Source organism: Chiloscyllium punctatum, chromosome 24 (genome assembly GCF_047496795.1).
Source record: "Chiloscyllium punctatum isolate Juve2018m chromosome 24, sChiPun1.3, whole genome shotgun sequence".
NCBI lineage: Eukaryota > Metazoa > Chordata > Chondrichthyes > Orectolobiformes > Hemiscylliidae > Chiloscyllium > Chiloscyllium punctatum.
Genome location: NC_092762.1, coordinates 37207382 through 37228544, shown reverse-complemented (window position 1 = coordinate 37228544; position 21163 = coordinate 37207382). Strand labels below are relative to the sequence as shown.

At 46.8% G+C, this 21163-nt stretch overlaps 1 protein-coding gene across 3 annotated transcripts in view; it reads right to left on the bottom strand.

The window, feature by feature from the left end:
* The window catches only part of palm1a (paralemmin 1a), a 292230-nt gene that overhangs the window by 21223 nt on the left and 249844 nt on the right, over positions 1-21163 (bottom strand). For all 3 annotated transcript variants that reach the window (XM_072593634.1, XM_072593635.1, XM_072593633.1), the window contains exons 5-7: positions 9853-9943; positions 7403-7424; positions 1949-2017 (exon numbers count right to left, since the gene is read on the bottom strand). In XM_072593634.1, the coding sequence (XP_072449735.1) occupies positions 1949-2017; positions 7403-7424; positions 9853-9943 (182 nt within the window). The remainder of the gene's footprint in view (positions 1-1948; positions 2018-7402; positions 7425-9852; positions 9944-21163) is intronic.

The following is a 21163-nucleotide window of genomic DNA, read 5'->3' as shown; positions in this document are numbered from 1 at the left end:
CTTAACAAGAGATGTAATTTCTGATTAAACCACGGTTCCCTTACCTTATCACTTCCTCCCTGCCTGACAGGGACATACCTATCAAGGACATGCAATATCTGTTCCTTAAACCAGCTTCGAACGTCTGCATCCCCTGCATTTTGCTACCCCATTCTATACATCCTAATTCTTGCCTAATCCCATTGTAATGGCCCTTGTCCCATTGATAACTCTTGACCTGTGGCATGTACCTATCCCAACTCTTATACTCAATGGTTTGAGCAATGGTGGCAATCGTGTTAAACTCTTTCTTAACCACCCTGTCTACCTATGATGCAAATTTCAAAGAATTATTCCTGAATGCTTGAGTCTCTCTGTTGTACAAAACTACCCAGGGCCCTACCATTAATTGTATAAGTCCTGCTCTTGTTTGTTTTACCAAAATGCAATACCTCGCATTTCGACAAATTAAGCTCCATCTGCCACTCCTCAGTCCATTGAATGTGTGTAAATATATATGTGTATGTGTGTGAATATATATGTATGTATGTGTGCGTGTGAATATATATGTGTATATGTGTGAATATATATGTCTATATGTGTGCATGTGTGTGAATATATATGTATATGTGACTGAATATATGTATATATATGTGCGAATATATATGTATATATGTGTGCGTGTGTGAATATATATGTGTGTGTGAGCGTGTGTGTGTGTGCATGAATGTGTGTGTGTGTGTGTGTGTGTGTGTGAGCGTGTGTGTGAGCGTGTGTGTGTGTGTGTGTGTGAGCGTGTGTGTGTGTGTGTGTGTGTGTGTGTGTTGGGGTGTGGCGGGTGTCTGAATGTGGGGCAAGAGCTACACTGGTGCCTCAGTCTGTTCCCTATACTTTCTGACCTTCAGTCAGTGTACTATTGTATTTAATCCTGGTCTGATCCACAATGTTCTCTCTCCTCTGCCCCTTTTCTATCAATAGTTTCCTTCAGGTATTTTGTTGTGAGACAGTTGAAGACCTAATCTGATGGAGATGGTGAAATGGCATGAATCCAGTGACCTTTTGACCCATTGTGCCCCCAGCAGCACTGAAGGGACTGGTCTCACGTTGTTTGATTGGGTCCTGCTGAAGGGTCCCGCTATGGGTGGGCCCAATGCCTGCTTGGTTGGTGCTTCTCAAATTGACTTGGGGCGGGGGGTGGTGGTGAGACAGGGTCTAGAAGAGGATGACACCATTGTAATGCACCTATTGCAGGATTTAGGGTGCTGCTAGGGAGGCCTGGGAAATGTTTTACCCTCATTTTCCAGGGGATATTCTGTAAATATTTCTGCATCGTAGGCTCCTGATCCTGGAATTGAGCCATTGTTGCAGTCAGTGTACATTCAATAATCCCAGCCTGGTGAGATTTCAAAGACTGACACAGTTTTATTTTGCGAATCAGGCATTCAAATGTTGTTGAGTGAGTTACACAAGATGAACAAGTGCACTTTAATTGTTCCTTAAACTGTTGCCCCAGTTCCTTAAGGTTTTCCTTGTTTCCCCTGTTCCTTAACCTGTTCTTTCTGTATTCCTTAAGATTTTCCCTGCTCCTACACCTGTTTTTCAAGTTCTTCAATTTTTTTTCCCTGTTATTGAGCCTGTTCCTTTCCCTATTCCTGTCTTGTGTTTCTTGGACAGTATGCAGGGGCCTGGGGCTGCATGTCTGTGTGCCAGCCAGCAGCATGAAGAACTAATAACTCCTCAAGATACCTTGTAGAAGTCTTGATTGCATTAAACATCCTCCATCCCCATCGGCTCACGCTCAATTAGTCACCATCACCCCTTCTCTTTTGGTCCACAATCAGCGTACCCTTTTAATTTGCTTTATCAGGGTTGGTCACCCTGGTTTCATGTTAAGATAGACACCCCAGAGCTGGTCAATAGGGTGCAGCTGGTTACTAGTCACTGGTTACTGGTTACTAGATGTTCTTACCAGCTTTCAGCTTCTCCGTGCTTCCTTCAGGTTTGTTGGCCAATGGGCTGCTGTGATGCTTTGCCGACTCTGTAAGAGTAAGGTGGAATTAGACAAGCCGACAGGACTGGGTGGTTGCCTGGTGTGACAGAGCCATCTATGGGTTATCTCAAACTCTCAACTTGTTAAAGCTGAACTCGTGGCATTCATTCTACCAACCTGCCAGGTTCAAAGGTTGCAATCTGAGGTCACCTTAAAAAAACATGCTATTGGTAAATAAAGTTTCCTATCACAAGGGAACTTTACACTTTGCTGAAGTTTGATAGGAACAGAGGTTGTGATATGTTTGAAGACTGCAAAAAGGACCTATTGTGCACATTAATCCTCAGTGAGATTGTCCGGTTTATACATGATAAAGTCTGCAGAGTATACAAGGACTCTGAGTAGGCGATAGTCCATCAGGTTGCATTCAATTTTATTTTGAGTTTTAACTGCAGGTTATGAGTTATATGACTCCCATATTTCATTTCATAGACTCATAGAGCATGGAAACTGGTTCAACCGGTCCATGCTGACCATACTTCCAAACTAAATGAGTCCCACTTGCCCTTATTTGGCTCACATCTCTCCAAACCTTTTCCATTCATGAACTTATTCAAATGTCTTTTAAATGTACCTGTATCCACCACTTCCTCTGGAAGCTTGTTCCACACATGAACCAGTCTGTGTTCTTTTTAAATCGTTGTCCTCTCACCTTAAAAATATGCCCCCTACTGTTGAACTCCTCACCTTTCGTATTCACCTTATCTATGCCCCTCATGATTTCCTTCGTGATTTGTTTGAAGATGCTCAGGAATGACTGTGAGCACTGTTAGAGCTTGTTGATCATGTGCCTATGACTTAATCAAAACTTATAAAACTTGGGAATGATGCAAACTGCCTTGCCCACCTCAGAACAGTGTTCCAGCATAACCAGTATCTTCATTTACTAGTGTTACTGGTGAATTGCTACCTTATCTCTCTGCACTTGCTATTTGAATGGAGCTTCTAACCTGTTTATTTCATGCAATCCAGCTTATTTCAATCAGGTTAGCCTACAGAGCAGGAAACATGAAGCTGTTGGATGAGGTCTGGGATTATTAGTTCTGCACTCCGAGTGGGAACCCAGACACATGGGGATTACAGTGTTCCCAGCTCTTATTTGTTCCCTGTGTGAGTGGTGCCTCCATAATTGAATTAAGTATGATGTAGTGTTCATCACTATCTGCTAATTAAAGAGATTAGAGAAGGGAGATGAGCAGAGAGAGAGAGAGAGATCGTTGGAAAGATACAGAGAACTAGAGAGGGAAAAATGGAGAGAATTAGGCTGAGACAGACAAGGATGACAGTCATGGTTTGGAGATGCCAGTGTTGGACTGGGGTGTACAAAGTTAAAAATCACACAACACCAGGTTATAGTCCAACAGGTTTAATTGGAAGCACTAGCTTTCGGAGCGCTGCTCCTACATCAACCACCTGATAATGGAGCGGCGTTCCAAAGGATAACAGTGATATTAATGCAGATATAGAGAAAGAGAGAGAGAAGGAGAGAGACAGCAAGAGAGAATTAGTGAAGAAAGACAGAGAGAGACAGGATTGTGGGAAATAGATGGAGAGGGTGAGTGACAGAGAAAACGAGAGAGCATTAGTGAAGAGAGACATGGACAGACACAGATTTGATGGAGATAGAGAAAATAGGGGAGAATTACTGAAGACAGCAAGTCAGAGACAGAATGAGACTGATTAAGTGAGTGAGAGAGGAGTACATGTGAAGCCATCATTGGATATAAAGCATACCTTATGTTGTGATTACCTGGTTTACTAAAGGAAGGGTTAACCCCAGAGAGATGGAGATTGAGTGAAAGCACTATGAAAACTCTGCTTGTCCCCCAGGAATGGTGTGATATGAGGTTGAGTTTGGTGTTGTGATCGCAGTGGTGATCTCATCTGGGGCAGCAGGTGCATCGAGCCAGCTTGTTGGTTCATTGTTGGGTATCAACCTACCTTGGCACCAGATAGTCTAGACCAGACACAGGCACACAGGGTATAATTACACATTTTGCAAAGACACTGGCACTGCGTAGCGTCACATTATCACGGAGTCACACCTTAGGGAGACCATCTCAAACTTAAACTCAACAAAAACTCTGCTGACTGAGAGTGTTGCTCAGCTTTAACCTCTAGGCCTGTTTCTACTGCCCAAGCTCTCAGATACTCTGATAAAAGACAGTTAGGCGAAGGTGAGGACTGCAGACACTGGAGATTAGAGTCGAGAGTGTGGTGCTGTAAAAGCACAGCAGGTCAGGCAGCATCCGAGGAGCAGGAGAACTGACGTTTCGGGCAAAGGCTCTTCATCAGGAATGAGGTTGGGAGCCTTAGGGGTGGAGCGATAAATGGGAGCGAGGTGAGGCCAGGGGAAAGGTAACTGAGAGTGCGATAAATAGATGGAGGTGGGGGGTAAAGGTGGAACGGATAGGTGGGAAGGAAGATGGACAGGTAGGACAGGTCATGAGGATGGTGCTGAGCTGGAAGGTTGGAACTGGGATAAGGTGGATTTCACCACCTTCCTCATCCACCTTACCTGCCCATCCTCCTCCCCACCTATTCACTCCACCCTTCCCTCTGACCTACCACTTTTACTCCCACCTCCATCCACCTATTGTGCTCTCAGCTACCCTACCCCAGCCCACCCCCTTCCCATTTATCACTCTGCCCACTTGGCCCACAAGCCTCATTCCTGATGAAAGGCATTTGCCCGAAAAGTCGTTTCTTCTGCTCCTCGGACACTGCCTAATTTCCTGTGCTTTTCCAGCACCACACTCTCGGCTCTAAAAGACAGTTAGCTTAAAATGTTCACTCCATTTCTCTCTCCTCTCTGGCCTCGTGACCATTTCCAGTATTTCTGACTTTAATCTATATCACCTCTTCCTGTCCCCAACACATCGAATCCAAAACATTGAGTCTCATTCACAACTGCCTCCACAAGTCTAACCCAGTCCTCCAGCCATTACCATCAGCCTGTGTAATTCTGACTCCCCCATTAGCCTCGCTCCCTGAGACTCCCTCTCTGATTCCCTCTCAATTGCTGCATCTATTCTCACCTTTGACCTCCATTGTCTGTAGTGTGCGTGCTCTAAGTGTTGCTTGTTTATATTCATGATTTCTCCCTCTCATTCTCCCAATACTCGGCTCCCCTCATGGATGATCCCGGATTCTCGGAGCGGAGCCGAGCTTCATAGGTATATGAAGTGGGTGATTCCTGATCTTCAAAATACAGCCTCAACATCCTGGAGGTGCCATGGAAACAGCTCCCCCAGCCTCCTGTGCATTTGGCAGCTCTAGCTCAAATTTGAGCTACAGGGATAGACTAAATAGGCTGTTTTCCCTGGAGTGTCAGAAGCTGAGGGATGACCTTATAGAGGTTTATAAAATCATGAAGGGCATGGATAGGGTAAATAGACAATGTCTTTTCCCTGGAGTGGACGAGTCCAGAACTAGAGGGCATAGGTTTAAGGTGAGAGGGGAAAGAGATAAAATGGATCAAAGGGGCAACTTTTTCACGCAGAGGGTGGTGTGTGTATGCAGTGAACTGCCAGAGGAAGTGGTGGAGGCTGGTACAATTACAACATTTAAAAGACATCTGGATGGGTATATGAATAGGAAGGGGTTGGAGGGATATGAGCCAAGTGCTGGCAAATGGGACTAGATTAGGTTGGGATATCTGGTCGGCATGGACGAATTGGACCGAAGGGTCTGTTTCTGTGCTGCACATCTCTATGACTCCATGGCAGGTGAACCTGGACATTCTACCATCTAACCCTAGCCCATTCTGCAAAGGATCCTTTTGCTGACCTGTATCATGTCAATGATGCCAATCCAGCTTTTAAGCCCATCATAAAACTGCTAACTGAAAACAACTAAACATTCACACAGAAGGAGGCCTTTCGGTCCATCAGACCTGCACCAGTTCCATCCTTTGTGCCAATCTCCCGCCGATTCCCCTATCCCTGTATCCCATTTCTATCCAAATAACCGTCCTCTCAAATGCCTCAATTGAATCACATTTCCAGGCAATGCATTCCACACACTAACTACTCACTGAGTGAGAAAGTATATCCTTGCTTCAGCCTTGCTTCATTTCCACATCCCTTTCATTTTATACCCTCTTATTCTTGTTCCTTTTACAGTTTCTCCCTTTCTACTCTATCCAGCTCGGTCCTGATTCTGAAACCATTGAACAGACCTCCTATCAACCTCTTCTCTCCACGGTCAACAGCCCCATCTTCTCCAGTCCTCAAAACTGGAATTCCTGGGACCACAATGATAAGTCGCTGGGCCTTTACCAATACATTCACATGCACAGTAACGTTTTCACATTAATAATTCACAACCACTGCCCACTGCAGTGGGAGGGCAGGGACTAAACAAAGACTGAGTTGGAGGGGAAAATAATATACTCCAGCCCCCTAAGGTGCCCACCTCTCTCTACAGGCATCAAGGGTATTAGTAATTTGATGTGGGAGACGGACACTAATTAGATGACCTTTGGCTTTCTGGTCAACAATACACTTCATAACAGACCAGTGCTTCCCAGACTGTCACTATGGAAGTTCTGTTTAGTTAGGAAATGAGAGACATTTTTGAATTAATCTGACCAGGGATATCATTACACTCCTCTGGAGCATGTTGGACTTGGAGCTGGGCATCCCGGTCCAGGGGTAGGGTCACTGCCACTGCACCACTAGAGACTCCGTTGGAAGTGAAAATCAAGAGAGAAATTGCAAATCCAATTTTATCTAATTAATCAACTTACACCCATCTCTGCCTGGAGTTACTGAGTTAACATGATTAATATCTGCTTACTCATGGGAATAAGCTTCAAGCCGGGGTGAGAGTTTAACTGCGGCTCCATTAACCCTCTGTATACACTTCTTTACAAAAATTTGAAGATGATTGCACCTTACAGTTTCTGTGCGCTGCGAGAGAGTGTGATGATAATTGACTGCTGTTTACAAGCTTTTTGGCATTCTCATCTATTCCAGCTGACGGAGGGTCACTGTAACAGATACTCAATCTCCCTGAGCCAAACATCAACCGCCAAAAGCAGGTGCAAACAACCCCAATGAGGTGGTGTGTTTAACCTGAAAGAAAGACCATGCTCTCAGGTTGTTCAGCAAATATATAATGAGGGCCTGGGATCCTGTTGCTGCTCTAATGGGAATATGAATGGTCCTTCTCAGGTCTCTTTGTTGTAACTGGATTCTAATGAGGAATATCAAATTCCACTATATTTTCTCCAAAGTCTATATGGAAGTGCTTTGGATCTTTATTATGAATGAAGTCTGCACAGAGTAAATGTGAAGTCCTATAAACACGTTCCACACTCTGCACGATTAGCATCAACTGTTTCAAATTGTCATGAATAAAACTACTCACCACTGCCTTTGTTTGGAGAAACCTGTGAGGGGAATAACGAGACGGATGTTAATGGACATTTGAAGTTATATTTATTTATCAAATGGCACTGTTCTCTCACTGGACCATCTCTCAGAGATGTGGAACATTAATCTGGGCATTAACCTTTCAGTGACCCAATATGAGTCAGAGCCAAAGCTGGAGACACAGGTGCACATAGGCAGGGGGTGTGAGTGTAAGGAGCCAAAAGAGGCAGAAGAGGGTAGTGACGGTTCTTAAGACTGTGAGGAGGACTTCCCCTCTCAGTGCCATCCCATTATACCATTTGTGAGGTCAGTATTGCAGCCACCCTGTCAGGAAATTAGGACCAAAGTCAAGCCATGATCTGATATGGACCACCACAAATTCTGAGGGTTGCATTGACATGGTTTGTACTGCCCTGAGTGTTGAGGGTGACAAAGTGATCTAACTGAAATACTTCAGCATTTTGATGGAGTGATGGGTGAAATTGGGAAGCATTGCTCACAGAAAGGTCAGTGAAAAATGAAAAACTGTTCAGGAACAGCATAGAATCAAAGCAGTGAATGGAGGTGGAGATAAAGATCAGCCAGGACACAACTGAATGACAGTATACCTTGAAGCACTGAATGGCCTCTTCAAAACCATCCCTTCCCACAACTTGATTCATTGAATCATAGAATCCCTACAGCATGGAAACAGACCCAACAAATCCACAACAACCCTCTGAAGGATATCCCATCCAGACCCATTCCCCTATTACTCTACATTTGCCCCTGACTAATGCACCTAACCTACACATCCCTGAACACTATGGACAATTAAGCATGGCCAATTCACCTAACCTGCACAGCTTTGGACTGTGGGAAGAAACTGGAGCACCCGGAGGAAACCCACGCTGACACAGGGAGAGTGTGCAAACTCCATACAGACAGTCGCCGAAGGCTGGAATTGAACCTTGGTCCTGGCACTATGAGGCAGTAGTGCTAACCACTGAGCCACCGTGCCACAGTTTCAAAGGTCCCTGTGTGAAAGGGGTGTATTATAAAATTGTCTAATGCCCAGAGAGAGTGCAGTGCTGTATTCTCAGCCAGCATGCACAGGGAATCGCTGAGCTGTTTTCCAAGACTGTCAGAGTGCCATGTTTGGTCAGGGATGTGACGGGAGATCCTCGGCAATGTTTGGCGAGCTCTTTGTCAGGCCTATATAACAGGCTGCACCATCGTTGACAGGTTCTGTGTTTGGTTTATTGAGGAGAATATTTCTGGCCAGTGGGCTGTATAGGAGGCTCAACACCCAGAGGCAAGGCTCAGGAGGGTGGGCAGGAGTGTTCAGTCACTTGGTGTACACTGCTCACAGTGTGGACCTGTCTGTGCCTGGACTGGGAATGAAGTTAGATGGAGTTGTCATGCTTGGGTCAGCCTGATTTCACTGGAGGATTTGGATTGTTGGAACTGAGTTGAAAGTCTGGTGACATTTCATAATTTAATAACCCCACCCTCCCACCCTCTGTTCCCTCCAGTCTGGGGCACTAAGGCCCAGTCAGGACCTCCTGGCCACCAAACCGCATCACTGCAATGAAAACTGTAACAACCTGACACACTGTCACTGGGGGGTGAGAGAACTCCCCTTCCTCCTTCCTGTCCGGAGAGTCTAAATGTGAATGGGGTTGGCGGGTGGAGGGAGGGGTTGGTAAATCTCTCCTGCCGAACCCTGAGGAAACATCGCCAATTGCTTCAGGTATCTGCCTGTTGTAGTGATGCCATTGTGTCTGTCGTCAAAACTTTGTTTGGAAAGGAATAACATTTGAACCCTTCAATTGTCATGATGTGAAGTGCTTTAATCGTTGTTTGCTGGCATATAGGTTCCTGCAGGTAGGCACCTGCCATCAATGCCCCAAGCTTGGCATCTCTCAGAGGGTCTTCCTAATTTTCCACAGGTCATTCCCATTGGGAATCTCCTGGCGCCATTAAATTGCACTTGTTTGGGGAAAAGCATTGGAGCATACATTGTGTGTTTGCAAGCAGTACGGTGACTTGCAGTGCTTTAGAAATGTAAAAACTTTCTAAGAATTGCCACTTCAAGACACAGTGAACTCTTCACTGCCTCAGGATCATCCCCATTGCCTAACAACCATGGCTCACCACTTCCCACCTAACCCCTCCCCCTTCTTATGGGAAGAGTCAGTTTCCATTGGGTTAGGACTTCCTCTTGCTTGCTCCTCTTTATACAAAGGCAGGGAGGGTCGGCAGGAATCCCAAGCTCAAGCCTATTCGACATGGGGTTGCGTCACCAATTCCTGAGCTTGGCGGCTCCAATCTAACCAGTGTTTTTAAGAAGAGAGAAAAATTGCTACATTTCCAATGCACTGATCACTCAGATGGAGGTCATACCCACAACAGACATTGCCCCATTCCCTCCTCCATTATCGAATCCTCCCCCTCGGTACACACCTTCTCCTCAGCTTTCAGCTTCTCCTCAATGCTGTTTTCTTTCGAGATGACAATTTCGCCATTTTCAAGTAATTCAAGCTCCCTCTCCAGCCTGAAAGGGATTAATGTACTTTCATTAACAGAGGGATTAATGTACATCAATATGCCAGAAGCATTAATCCATTAAGACACAGGCACTTCCCAGGGATCCTGTTGCCGTGGGTTACCTATTTAGTTAGTTTGATGAATTAGAACATGGAATGGCTTCTGCCCTCACTAACGGAGTGACCTTCTAATGGTTTCATCCTCTTGCTATCTGGCTCAATGCCAACTGGTAATATTTTTCTCTCTTTTATTTTTACACTCTCAAAATACTGCATGATAAATCACGACACACACACACACACACAAACACACACAGAGACATAGACATAGACACACACACACAAACACACACACACATACACACACAGACACACACACAAACATAACTGAATTCCAATGGCAATCATCATTTACTACTGCACAGCAATATTCACCCTGAATAAACAATTTAATTGGCCAAACGAATCAGAAAAGATTTAACAGCGTGTTACCAGGACTGGATGGTTGCAGCTATAGGGAGATGCTGGATAGCTGTGGTCTATTTTCCATGGAGCATTGGAGGCTGAGGGGTGACCTCGTAGAGATTTATAAAATCATAAGGGGGCATAGATAGGCCAAGGTCTTTTCCCTTGGGGGTGGGGGAGTCCAAAACTACAGAGTGTTTCAGGCGAGAGGGGTAAAATTTGAAATGGGACCTGAGGGGAAACCTTTTTACATAGAGGGTGATGCGTACATGAAATTAATTGTCAAAGGAACTGGTAGATGCAGGTACGGTTACACCTTGAAAAAGACATTTGGACAGGTACATGGATCCAACATGGGACATGTTTAGAGGGCTAAAGGCCAAACACAGGCAAGTGGGACTAGTTTAGTTTGTAAACATGGTCAGCATGGACATGCTGTAGTGAAGGGTCTGTTTCCGTGCTGTATGACTCTTATGACTCTATTCTGTTTGTTGGGATCTTGCTGTAGGTGAATTGGCTGAAATTGACTAAATTGAGTGAATGTACTGTAACCGTGAAGTTCTCTCGGTCATCTTGAGACTGTAAAAGATGCTGGAGTTTGTTCTATCAGGAAAGTGTCTGATGCTGGTTACTCCAATCGCCAAACTATTGTCAACGCATGCACTGCTGGTGTCTCACCTCGCACAATGACATCAGCTCCAATGCACGTGCAGACCACCCCTCCCTTCCTTCATGGCAATTTGTTTTCAAAAGCAGAGACAAATCTCCCCCAAGTTCTCTTGGTTGCTTCTCACCACTCAGTCTGTGAAGGGGGAGGGCGTGGAAGGTGAAAATCTCTGTGAAGACTGGTATCTCTTCAGCAAGTCCCCCTCTATGTACACATAGGTAATACATGACACTGACCCAGCTAGCTCTGAGCCAGCTGTCAGAGTGAGCAGAACCCTTGATACTCCTGTCAGCCAGGGCTCCTTGATTGGATCAGGTTAACAGCCCCAATCAGGGAACTCATGTTCTATGAGGTCCACCTGGCTGACCTTGTTACATTCACTACACTGAGGCCAAGTGGAACGGGGCAATGGCTGGTGGTTATAGGTCATTTGAGAGTAAGGGAGTGAGTGTGATGCAGTGGTTGTGCCCCTGCCCTGGACCAAGACGCCCAGTTTCAATCCTCCCTGTTCCAGACGTGGAACATCTCTGACTAGGTTGATTAGAAAAATAGGTTCAAGTGAAATTTAAGGTAGTGTGACAGGCTCTTGTGCCACAGTGGTAGTGTTCCTATCTCTGAACCAGGATGCTTGGGTTCAAGTCTGACCTGTTCCATTGGTGTGTAACAGCATACCTGAGCAGATTCATTAAACATATCTGATTGAGTGAGGGATCAAGTAATTGGTGATTATGGAGTTGCTGGTGTGTGAGTTGGAATAAATGCTGACAGGAAAAGCATATGCCTGGACTCTGTCTAACCAACAATGTAATCTCTGGTGTTTATTGAAGGGAGTTTAGTTGTAATAACTTACTCCTTTGGTACTGCAGATCAGTGTCAGTCTAGAGTGTGAGTTCAAATGGTCATCGGACTGATGATGGAGGAGGGTATAGAGCGTTATAATGGGAATGGAGAGAAGATGGGAGGAGGCAGACTGCAGCATTAACACTGGCATGGAGTGGTTGGGCCAAATGGCCTGCTTTCTGGGCTGTATATCCTGTGACTGACTGCCTTAGGGATAGGAGGGCTCCCACTTCGTTGTCAGGTTTTGTGATGGAGAAATGTAATTGATATTTGCTGGGCTTTCAGACATTAACTGGTTGCTGGATCTACAATTCTTAAAGCTGATCTTACAGGGAACATCGCAAATCATCATACATGGCACAATGGGTGGCATGGTAGCTCAGTGGTTAGCATTGCTGCCTCACAGTGCTAGGGACCCGGTTTGATTCCAGCCTCGGGTGACTGCCTGTGTGGAGTTTGTACATTCTTCCCGTGTCTGTGTGGATTTCCTCCAGGTGCTCCAGTTCTCTCTCACAATCCAAAGATGCGCAGGTCAGGTGTATTGGCTATGGCAAATTGCCCATCGTGTTAGGTGCATTAGTCAGGGGTAGGGGAATGGTTCTTAGTGGGTTACTCTTTGGAGGGTCGGTGTGAACTTGTTGGGCCAAATGGCCTGTTTCCACAGTGTAGGGATTCTATGAATAGGTTGGGCACTTCCTTAGTGGCTGGTATGCCTGACCAAATGGATATTGGTCACTTTGCGTTTGTCAACTGGAGTATCTAATAACAATCCGAGAGCTGGTGAGAAACGAGTTCAGCTTGTGCTGTTAGTTCCGTCTGGTTTTACTGGGTCTAGATTGGCTGAACCAAGTGAACCAGCATTGTTGTAGCCAATAACAGCTCTGAGAGGCTAGGAGGACCTCGAAATAGGCCAAAGAGACCACAGGTCGCTGTGGGTCTTGGTACCTCCCACCTCCTCTGCCCCATCTCCCACTGTCCCAGGACTGACCTGCAGCTAGATAACTGGACGAACAAAATTGGGAGTCATCCGACTGGTAGCTAAACTATCAGAGTCCAAACAAAGAGCAATGCTGAACGTAGCTCGGGCCCCACACTGGGCACATATTGTGATAACAGGCCCCTGGGGCAGTAGGGATTGAATATTCCCCTCCACAGGTTTACACACCCGGTGATTTTCTCTTAAAAGCAAATTTCCCACATTCGACTCCATAGCAACTGGGAGATTGTGAATACTCCTGAATGCCTTCATCTGCCCTTCACACTCATAAGCCTCAGTCTAACACATTCCTGCGTGCTGAGTGTGACTGAACGAATTTGTCACGTTTGGCAGGAGCAGAGAAGATTGGACAGACAATGTGATCTCCCTACATTGGGGAAACGAGATGTAGACTGGGTAACTGCTTTTCAGAACACCTACATTGTGTCCATAAAAAATGACTGTGAGTTTCCAGATGCCTGCCACTTCAACACACCACCCTGTTCCCTGGCCAACATCTCTGTCTCAGGCTTGCTGCTGTGCTCCAGTGAAGCTCAGCGCAAGCTGGAAGAACAACATGTCATTTTCCACTCGGGAACTCTACAGCCTTCTGGACTCAGGCTCGAGCTCAACAACTTTAGGGCTGGAGGCACCTTCTTCCATGTCCTTACCCCCCCACACCAGGCCTTGTTATCACAGGTGAAAATGTGTTGCTGGAAAAGCGCAGCAGGTCAGGCAGCATCCAAGGAGCAGGAGAATCGACGTTTCGGGCATCAGCCCTTCTTCAAGAAAGGCTCTTAAGCCCTTCTTCTCTCTCCAGCACCTGAAGTCCTCACTTTCTCCTCGAAGATTTTAATCTACTGCGAATCCTCTTGCAAGGATGCCTTCCTTGAAGAAGCTCTCTTCCTCCCTCTACAAGGATTTCAGTGAGTCCCTCTCTCATTGTACACCCCAGGTCATCTCCTCTTGGATGCTGCCTGACCTGCTGCGCTTTTCCAGCAACACATTTTCAGCTCTGATCCCCAGCATCTGCAGGCCTCACTTTCTCCTTGTCATCACAGGGTCTGCTAATACACACAACTCATTGTTAGCCACTAATAGTCCCCATTTGTAGCTACTCATTCTCCGAAGTAAAATCTGAAAGAACTGTGGATGCTGTAAATCAGAAACAAAAGCAAAAATTGCTGGAAAAGCTCAACAGGTCTGGCAGCATCTGCAGACAGAAATTGGAGTTATCGTTTTGGGACCCTTTCTCAGAACTCTGATTTCTCTCCACAGATGCTTCCAGACCTGCTGAGCTTTTCCAACAATTTCTGTTTTTGATTCATTCTCCTAGGTTGATAGTTATCTACTCCTTTGTCTGTCCAACTGTTCTTCACTCTCTTTGGGTTCTATCTCCACCTGAACTGAACTGTGACCAGAGTTCGAGTGAAGAGGGTAAAGTCAACAAGACTTTAAACTAGGAAGTCGGAGGAAAAGGAAGGGTACAACTCCAAGAAACAGAATAACCAATGGGAAGCAAAGCTGCAGGTTAATGTCTGTGGAGGTGGATTCAACTGCATGGGAAAACATGATATAATTGGAACGAAAGGAGAACTCAGGAGAGATTATTAAAGTCTCCAGCACACAAAATAGGACAGTGTTTGGAAAGGGCTAGGAATTATGGAGGATGTGGCTGCAAGGGGATCAGGACTGGGGGCTAAATATCCCAGAATATACATCCTATCGAAAAGAGAGGCAGGTGGGCAGAGGGGGTGGGTTGTCTTGTTAGTAAGAAATGAAACTAAATCAACAACAGTAAGTGAAATAAGGTCAGATGATGTTGAATCCTTGAGGGGAGAGGTGAGGAGTTGCAAAGGTAGAAAAAGCATAATGGGAGTTATGTCCAGGCCACCAAACTGTGGTCAGAATTTCAGGCACAAGATATACCAAAAGATAGAAAAGATGTGTTAGAAAGGCAAGGTTACAATGTTCACGGGGGACTTCAATATGCAGCTGGGCTGGGAAAATCAGGTTGGTAGTGGATTGTAAGAAAAGGAATTTGTGGATTGTCGATGAGATGGCTTTTTGGAGCAGTTTGTGGTGTAGCCCAGTGGGGAACATGCATTACTGGATTTAGTGACATGCAATGTGGCAGACTTGATCAGGGAGCTTAAGGTGAAGGAATCCTTTGGAGGCAGTGATCATAATATTGAATTTACTCTGCAATTTGAGGGGAGAAGGTGGAATCAGATGTAAAGATATGACAGTTGAGAATGTGTTGCTGGAAAAGCACAGCAGGTGAGGCAGCATCCGAGGAGCAGGAGAATTGGCGTTTCGGGTGAAAGCCCTTCATCAGGAATGAGGCTGGGAGCCTCGGGGGTGGGCAGATAAATGGGAAGGGGTTGGGGCTGGGGTGAAGGTAGCTGAGAGTCCAATAGTTGAATGAAAGTGGGGATAATAGTGATAGGTCGGAGGGGAGGTTGGAGTGGATAGGTGGGAAGGAAGATTGACAGGTGGTACAGGTCATGAGGACAGTTGTGAGCTGGAAGATTGGAACTGGGGTAAGGTGGGGGGAGGGGAAATGAGGAAACTGCTGAAGTTCACATTGATGCCCTGTGGTTGAAGGGTGCTGAGGCGGAAGATAAAGTGTTTGTCCTCCAGGCATCAGGTAGTGAGATAGCGACAATGGAGGAGGCCCAGGACCTGCATGTCCTCGGCAGAGTGGGAGGGGAAGTTGAAATGTTCAGCCACGGGGCGGTGGGTTTGATTGGTGCGGGTGTCCCGGAGATGTTCTCTAAAGCTCTCTGCGAGAAGGTCTCCAGTCTCCCCAATGTAGAGGAGATCGCATCGGGTGCAACGGATACAATAAATGACATGTGTGGAAATGCAGGTGAAACTTTGATGGATGTGAAAGGCTCCTTTGGGGCCTTGGATGGAGGTGACGGGAGAGGTGTGGGCGCAGGTTTTGCAATTCCTGAGGTGGCAGGGGAAGGTGCCAGGCTGGGAGGGTGGGTTGTTAGAGGACGTGGACCTGGCCAGGTAGTCGCGGAGGGAACGGTCTTTGCGGAAAGCGAAAAGGGGTGAGGAGGGAAATATATCCCTGGTGGTGGGGCCCGTTTGTAGGTGGTGGAAATGTCAACGGATGATGCGATTTGACCGTTGAGAAATGGCAACTACAGAGGCATGGGGGAGGAGCTGGGTAGAATTGACTGGGAGAGGAGTGTATCAGGAAAGACAGTGGAACAGTAATGGCAGGTGTTTCTGGGATTCATCCCGAGGGAAAAGAAACATGGTACAGGGAGGATGAGGCAACCATGGCTGACTAGGGAAGGCAGGGATAGCATAAAAGCAAAAGGAAAAACAGATAATGTGGTGAAGGGCAGTGGGAAGCCAGAGGATTGGGAAGCTTCGAAAGATGAACAGAGAGCAACAAAGAAAGAAATAAGGAGAGAGAAAATTAAATATGAGGGCAAGCTAGCCAGTAATATTAATAAAGATTGCAAGAGTTTCCTGTTGATATATAAAGAGCAAAAGAGAGGTAAAAGTATGCATTGGGAAACTGGAAAATGATGCTTGAGAAGTAGTAATGGGGAACAAAGAAATGGCAGAGGCTGAGGGGTGACCTTATCGAGGTTTATAAAATCATGATGGGCATGGATTGGGTAAGTAGACAAGGTCCTTTCCCTGGGGTGGGGGAGTCCAGAACTAGAAGCCATAGGTTTAGGATGACGGGGGGAAGATTTAAAAGGGACCTAAGGAGCAATCTTTGACACAGAAGGTGGTGCACCTATGGAATGAGGTGTCAGAGGAAGTGGTGGAGGCTGGTACAATTAGAACATCTAAAAGGCACCTGGACGGGTACATGAATAGGAAGGGTTTAGAGGGATATGGAGGACGTGAGGACAGCAGATGCTGGAGATCAGAGTCGAAAAATGTATTGCTGGAAAAGCACAGCAGGTCATGGAGCATCCATGGAGCAGGAGAATCGACGTTTCGGGCATAAGCCCTTTGCCACACGTTTCAATTTTAGAGGGCCAAGTGCTGGCAAATGGGACTAGATTAATTGAAATGTTGGGTCGGAATGCACAAGTTGGACCAAAGGGTCTGTTTCCATGTTGTACATCTCTGACTCAATGACTGTATGACTGAACAAATACTTTGAGTCAGTCTTTGCAGTGGAAATCATGAGTAATATCCCAAAATGTCAAGAGAGGTGGGAGGTAGAGCTGAGTATGCTGGCCATCACCAAGGAGAAGGTGCTAGAAAAACTGAAAGTTCTGAAGATGGATAAATCACCTGGACCTGATGAGGTCTGAAGGAGATAGCTGAAGAGATAGTGGAGGCTTTAGATGATCTTTCAGGAATAACTGGAGTCTAGAGGGTAAAGAGGACTGGAAAATTGCTAATGTAACCCCGCTGTTTAAGAAAGGAAAAGGAAGATGGGAAATTATAGGCCGATTAGCCTGACCTCAGTTGTTGGCAAGATTTTGGAGTCCATTGTGAAGGATGAGATCTCTGAATACTTGGAAGTGCACAGTAAAATAGAGCAAAGTCAGCATGGTTTCATCAAGGGAAGGTCATGCCCAACAAATACATTAGAATTCATTGAGGAGGTGACGAGCTGGTAGACAAAAGAGAACCAATGGATGTTAACCATCAGGACTTCCAGAAGGCCTTTGATAAGGTGCTGCACAGGAGGCTGCTGGGTAAGCTAAGGGCCCATGGTGTTGGAGGCAAGGTGCTAGCCCGGATAGAAGCTTGGCTGTCTGGCAGGAGGCAGAGAGTGGGGATAAAAGGGTCCTTCTCAGGATGGCAGCAGTGACAAGGGTGTTCTACAATGATCAGTGTTAGGACCACAACTTTTCACTTTATACTGTACATGAATGATTTGGATGAACAAACGCAGGGCATTCTGGCTAAATTTGCAGATGATACGAAGATAGGCGGAGGGACAGGTAGTGTTGAGGAGGCGGGGAGGCTACAGAAAGATAGACAGATGAGGAGATTGGGCAAAGAAATGGCAGACAACATGGTAAAGAGTGAGGTCATACACTTTGGTAGGAAGAATTGAGGCAGGGACTATTTTCTACATGGAGAGAAAATTTATAACTCTGAAGTACAAAGTTACTTGGCAGTCCTAGTCCTGGACTCTCTCAAGGTAAACGCAGTTTGAGTTGGTAGTTAAGAAGGCAAATACAATGTTGTCATTAATTTTGAAAGGACTAGAATATAAAAGCAAGGATGTATCTGTGAGGCTTTATAAGGCACTGGGTCAGACAACATTTGGACTATTGTGCTCAATGTTTGGGCCTATACCTCAGGATGTATTGACCCTGGACCGTGTTCACAGGAGAATGATCTGAGGAATGTAAAGCTTAATATATGAGGAACATTTGAGGGCTTTGGGTCTATCCTTGATGGAGTTTAGATGAAGGCATTCTGACTGAAACTTATAGAATACTGAAAGGCCTGGACAGAGTGGATATTGGGATGATGTTTCCATTGGTAGGAGAGTCTAGGCCCCAAGGGCACAGCCTTAGAGTAAAGACCTTTTAGAATGGAGATAAGGAGAAATTTCTTTAGCTAGAGAGTGATGAATCTGTACAATTTACTACCACAGAAGGCTGTAGAGGCCAGGTCATTGAATATATTTAAAACTGAGATAGGTAAGTTCTTGATTGCCAAGGGGATCAAAGGTTATGGGAAGAAAGTGGGAAAATGGGATTGAAAAACCTATTGGCCATGATTGAATGTAGAGCAGATTTGATGGGCTGACTGTGTTAAAGAGTGTGGTGCTGGAATTGCACAGCTGGTCAGGCAGCATCCGAGGGGCATGAGAGTCAACGTTTCTGGCATAAGCTCTTCATCAGGAATGTGGGGGAGGCCCAAGGGGGCTGAGAGATAAAAGGGGGGTTGGGGGGGGGGGGGGGGAGCTGGGAATGCAGATGAAGGCAGGGGGTGATGGTGATAGGTTGGAGAGGATTGTGGAGCGGATACATGGGAACGGAGATGGACAGGTAGGACAGTTCAAGAGGGCAGTGCCAAGTTGGAGGGTTAGATCTGAGATAAGGTGGGGGGGAGGGGAGAGGAGGAAACTAGTGAACTCCACATTGATTCCGTGTGGTCGGAGGGTGCCAAGGTGAATTATGAGGTGTCGGGGGGGTTCTGTCCTTGTTGCAATTGGAGGGGTGGGGGTCAAGGGCGGAGGTGTGGGAAGTGGATGAGATGTGCTGGAGGGCATCGTTGGCCACGTGGGAGGGGAAATTGTGTTCCTTGAAGAAGGGAGCCATCTGGGATTTTCTATGTTGGAACTGGTTCTCTTGGGAGCAGATGCAGCGGAGGCGGAGGAATTGGGAATAAGGGGTAGCATTTTTACATGAGGAAGGGCGGGAGGAGGTGTCATCCAGGTAGCCATGGGAGTTGGTGGGTTTGAAATAGATACCCATGTTGAGTTGATCATCAGAAATGGAGTTGGAGAGGTCCAGGAAGGGGAGGGAGGTGTCCGAGATTGTCCAGGTGAACTTGAGGTCAGGGTGAAAGGTGTTTGTGAGGTTGATGATTCGTTCAACCTTCTCATGGGAGCACGAGGTGCACCAATACAATCATCGATGTAGCGGAGGAAAAGATGGGGAATGGTGCTAGTGTAGCTGCAGAAGATGGACTGTTCCACATACCTGACGAAGAGGCAGGCATAACTGGGGCCCATGTGGGTGTCCACCGCTATGAGGATTCAAAGGAGGAATTATTGGGGGTGAGGACCAGTTCAGCCAATCGAACGAGTATGTTGATAGCAGGGTAATGGTTGGGTTGGTGGGAGAGGAAGAAAGGGAGGGCTTAGAGGCCTTTGTCATGGCAGATGGATGTGCACAGGGACTGGATGTCCATGGTGAAGATGAGGCATTGGGAGCTGGGGAACCGAAAGTCATGGAGGAGGTGGAGGGCGTAGGTAGTGTCTCAAATGTATGTGAGGCTATCCTGGATGAAGCGGGAAAGCACGGTTTCAAGATATGCAGAGATAGGTTTGGTGGGGCAGGAGCAGGTGGAGACGATTGGTCGACTGGGGCAGTCAGGTTTGTGCATTTTGTGTAAGAGGTAGAACTGGGTGGTGCGGGGATCCCGGATTATGAGGTTGGAGGCTGTTGGTGGGCGATCCCCTGAGGATGAGGTTGTAAATGGTCTGAGAGAGGATAGTTTGGTGATGGGTGGTGAGGTCGTGGTCGGGGGGGGGAGGGCACAATAGAAGGAGGTGTTTGTGAGTTGGCGCCTCTCTCCAGTGGTGTTGAGGTCGGTGGGGCCAAACTACCACAGCGCCCTTGTCTGCTGATTTGATGGTGAGGTTGGGGTTGGAGTGGAGGGAGTGGAGGGCTGCACGTTGTGAGGGCAAGAGGTTGGAGTGAGGGAGGGATGTGGACAGGTTGAGGTGGTCAATGTCACGGCGGCAGTTGGAAATGAAGAGATTGAGGGCAGGTAACAGACCAGCACAGGGTGCCCAGGTGGATGAGGTGTGTTGGAGGTGAGCGAAGGGGTCCTCGGAGAGAGGGCAGGAGTCCTAATGGAGAAAAGTAAACATGGAGGTGGAGGCAGTGGAAGAAACGTTCAATGTAGCAATGTGTGTTGAATTCATTGATCCGGGAGCACAGTGGGATGAAGGTGAGGCCTTTACTGAGGACTGATCATTTATCCTCAGTGAGGGGGAGGTCTGGGGGGATGGTAAAATATGGCAGGGCTGGGAGCTGGGACCTGATGTGGGCTGGAGTTGGGAGTAGGGGTGGACACTGTCTCTCAAGTGGCTGTGCTTATGATATCATCGGCGACATCACCAACAGAAGTGCCACACACCATAGGGATCATGGGTGTGGAGGCGGTACATTCGGTGGCATCCGTGGGGGCGGAAGTGACGTTCTGTGTGACATTCATGCGGTGGCTGCGTGTTCATTGGTGGTGTTCCAGTGAGTGACGTTGGAAGTCGCTGAGATGGTGGTAACTGCAGGGGTGGAAGTGACATGCTGGGTAGACTTTGCGGTAGTTTCGGTGACAGTGGTTCTTGCATCGCTCACGGAGGTGATTTTCCTGCACCTCCACATGTCATCTACTGTGTCCGTTGCTTCCGATGTGGTCTCCTCTACATTGGGGAGACAAGACGCCAACTTGTGGAACGTTTCAGAGAACATCCCTGGGACACATGCACTAAACAACCCCACTACCCAATGGCTGACCACTTTAACTCCCCCTCCCACTCCGCCAAGGACATGTACGTCCTGGCCACCTCCACTGCCAGATACTAGCTACCCGATTCCG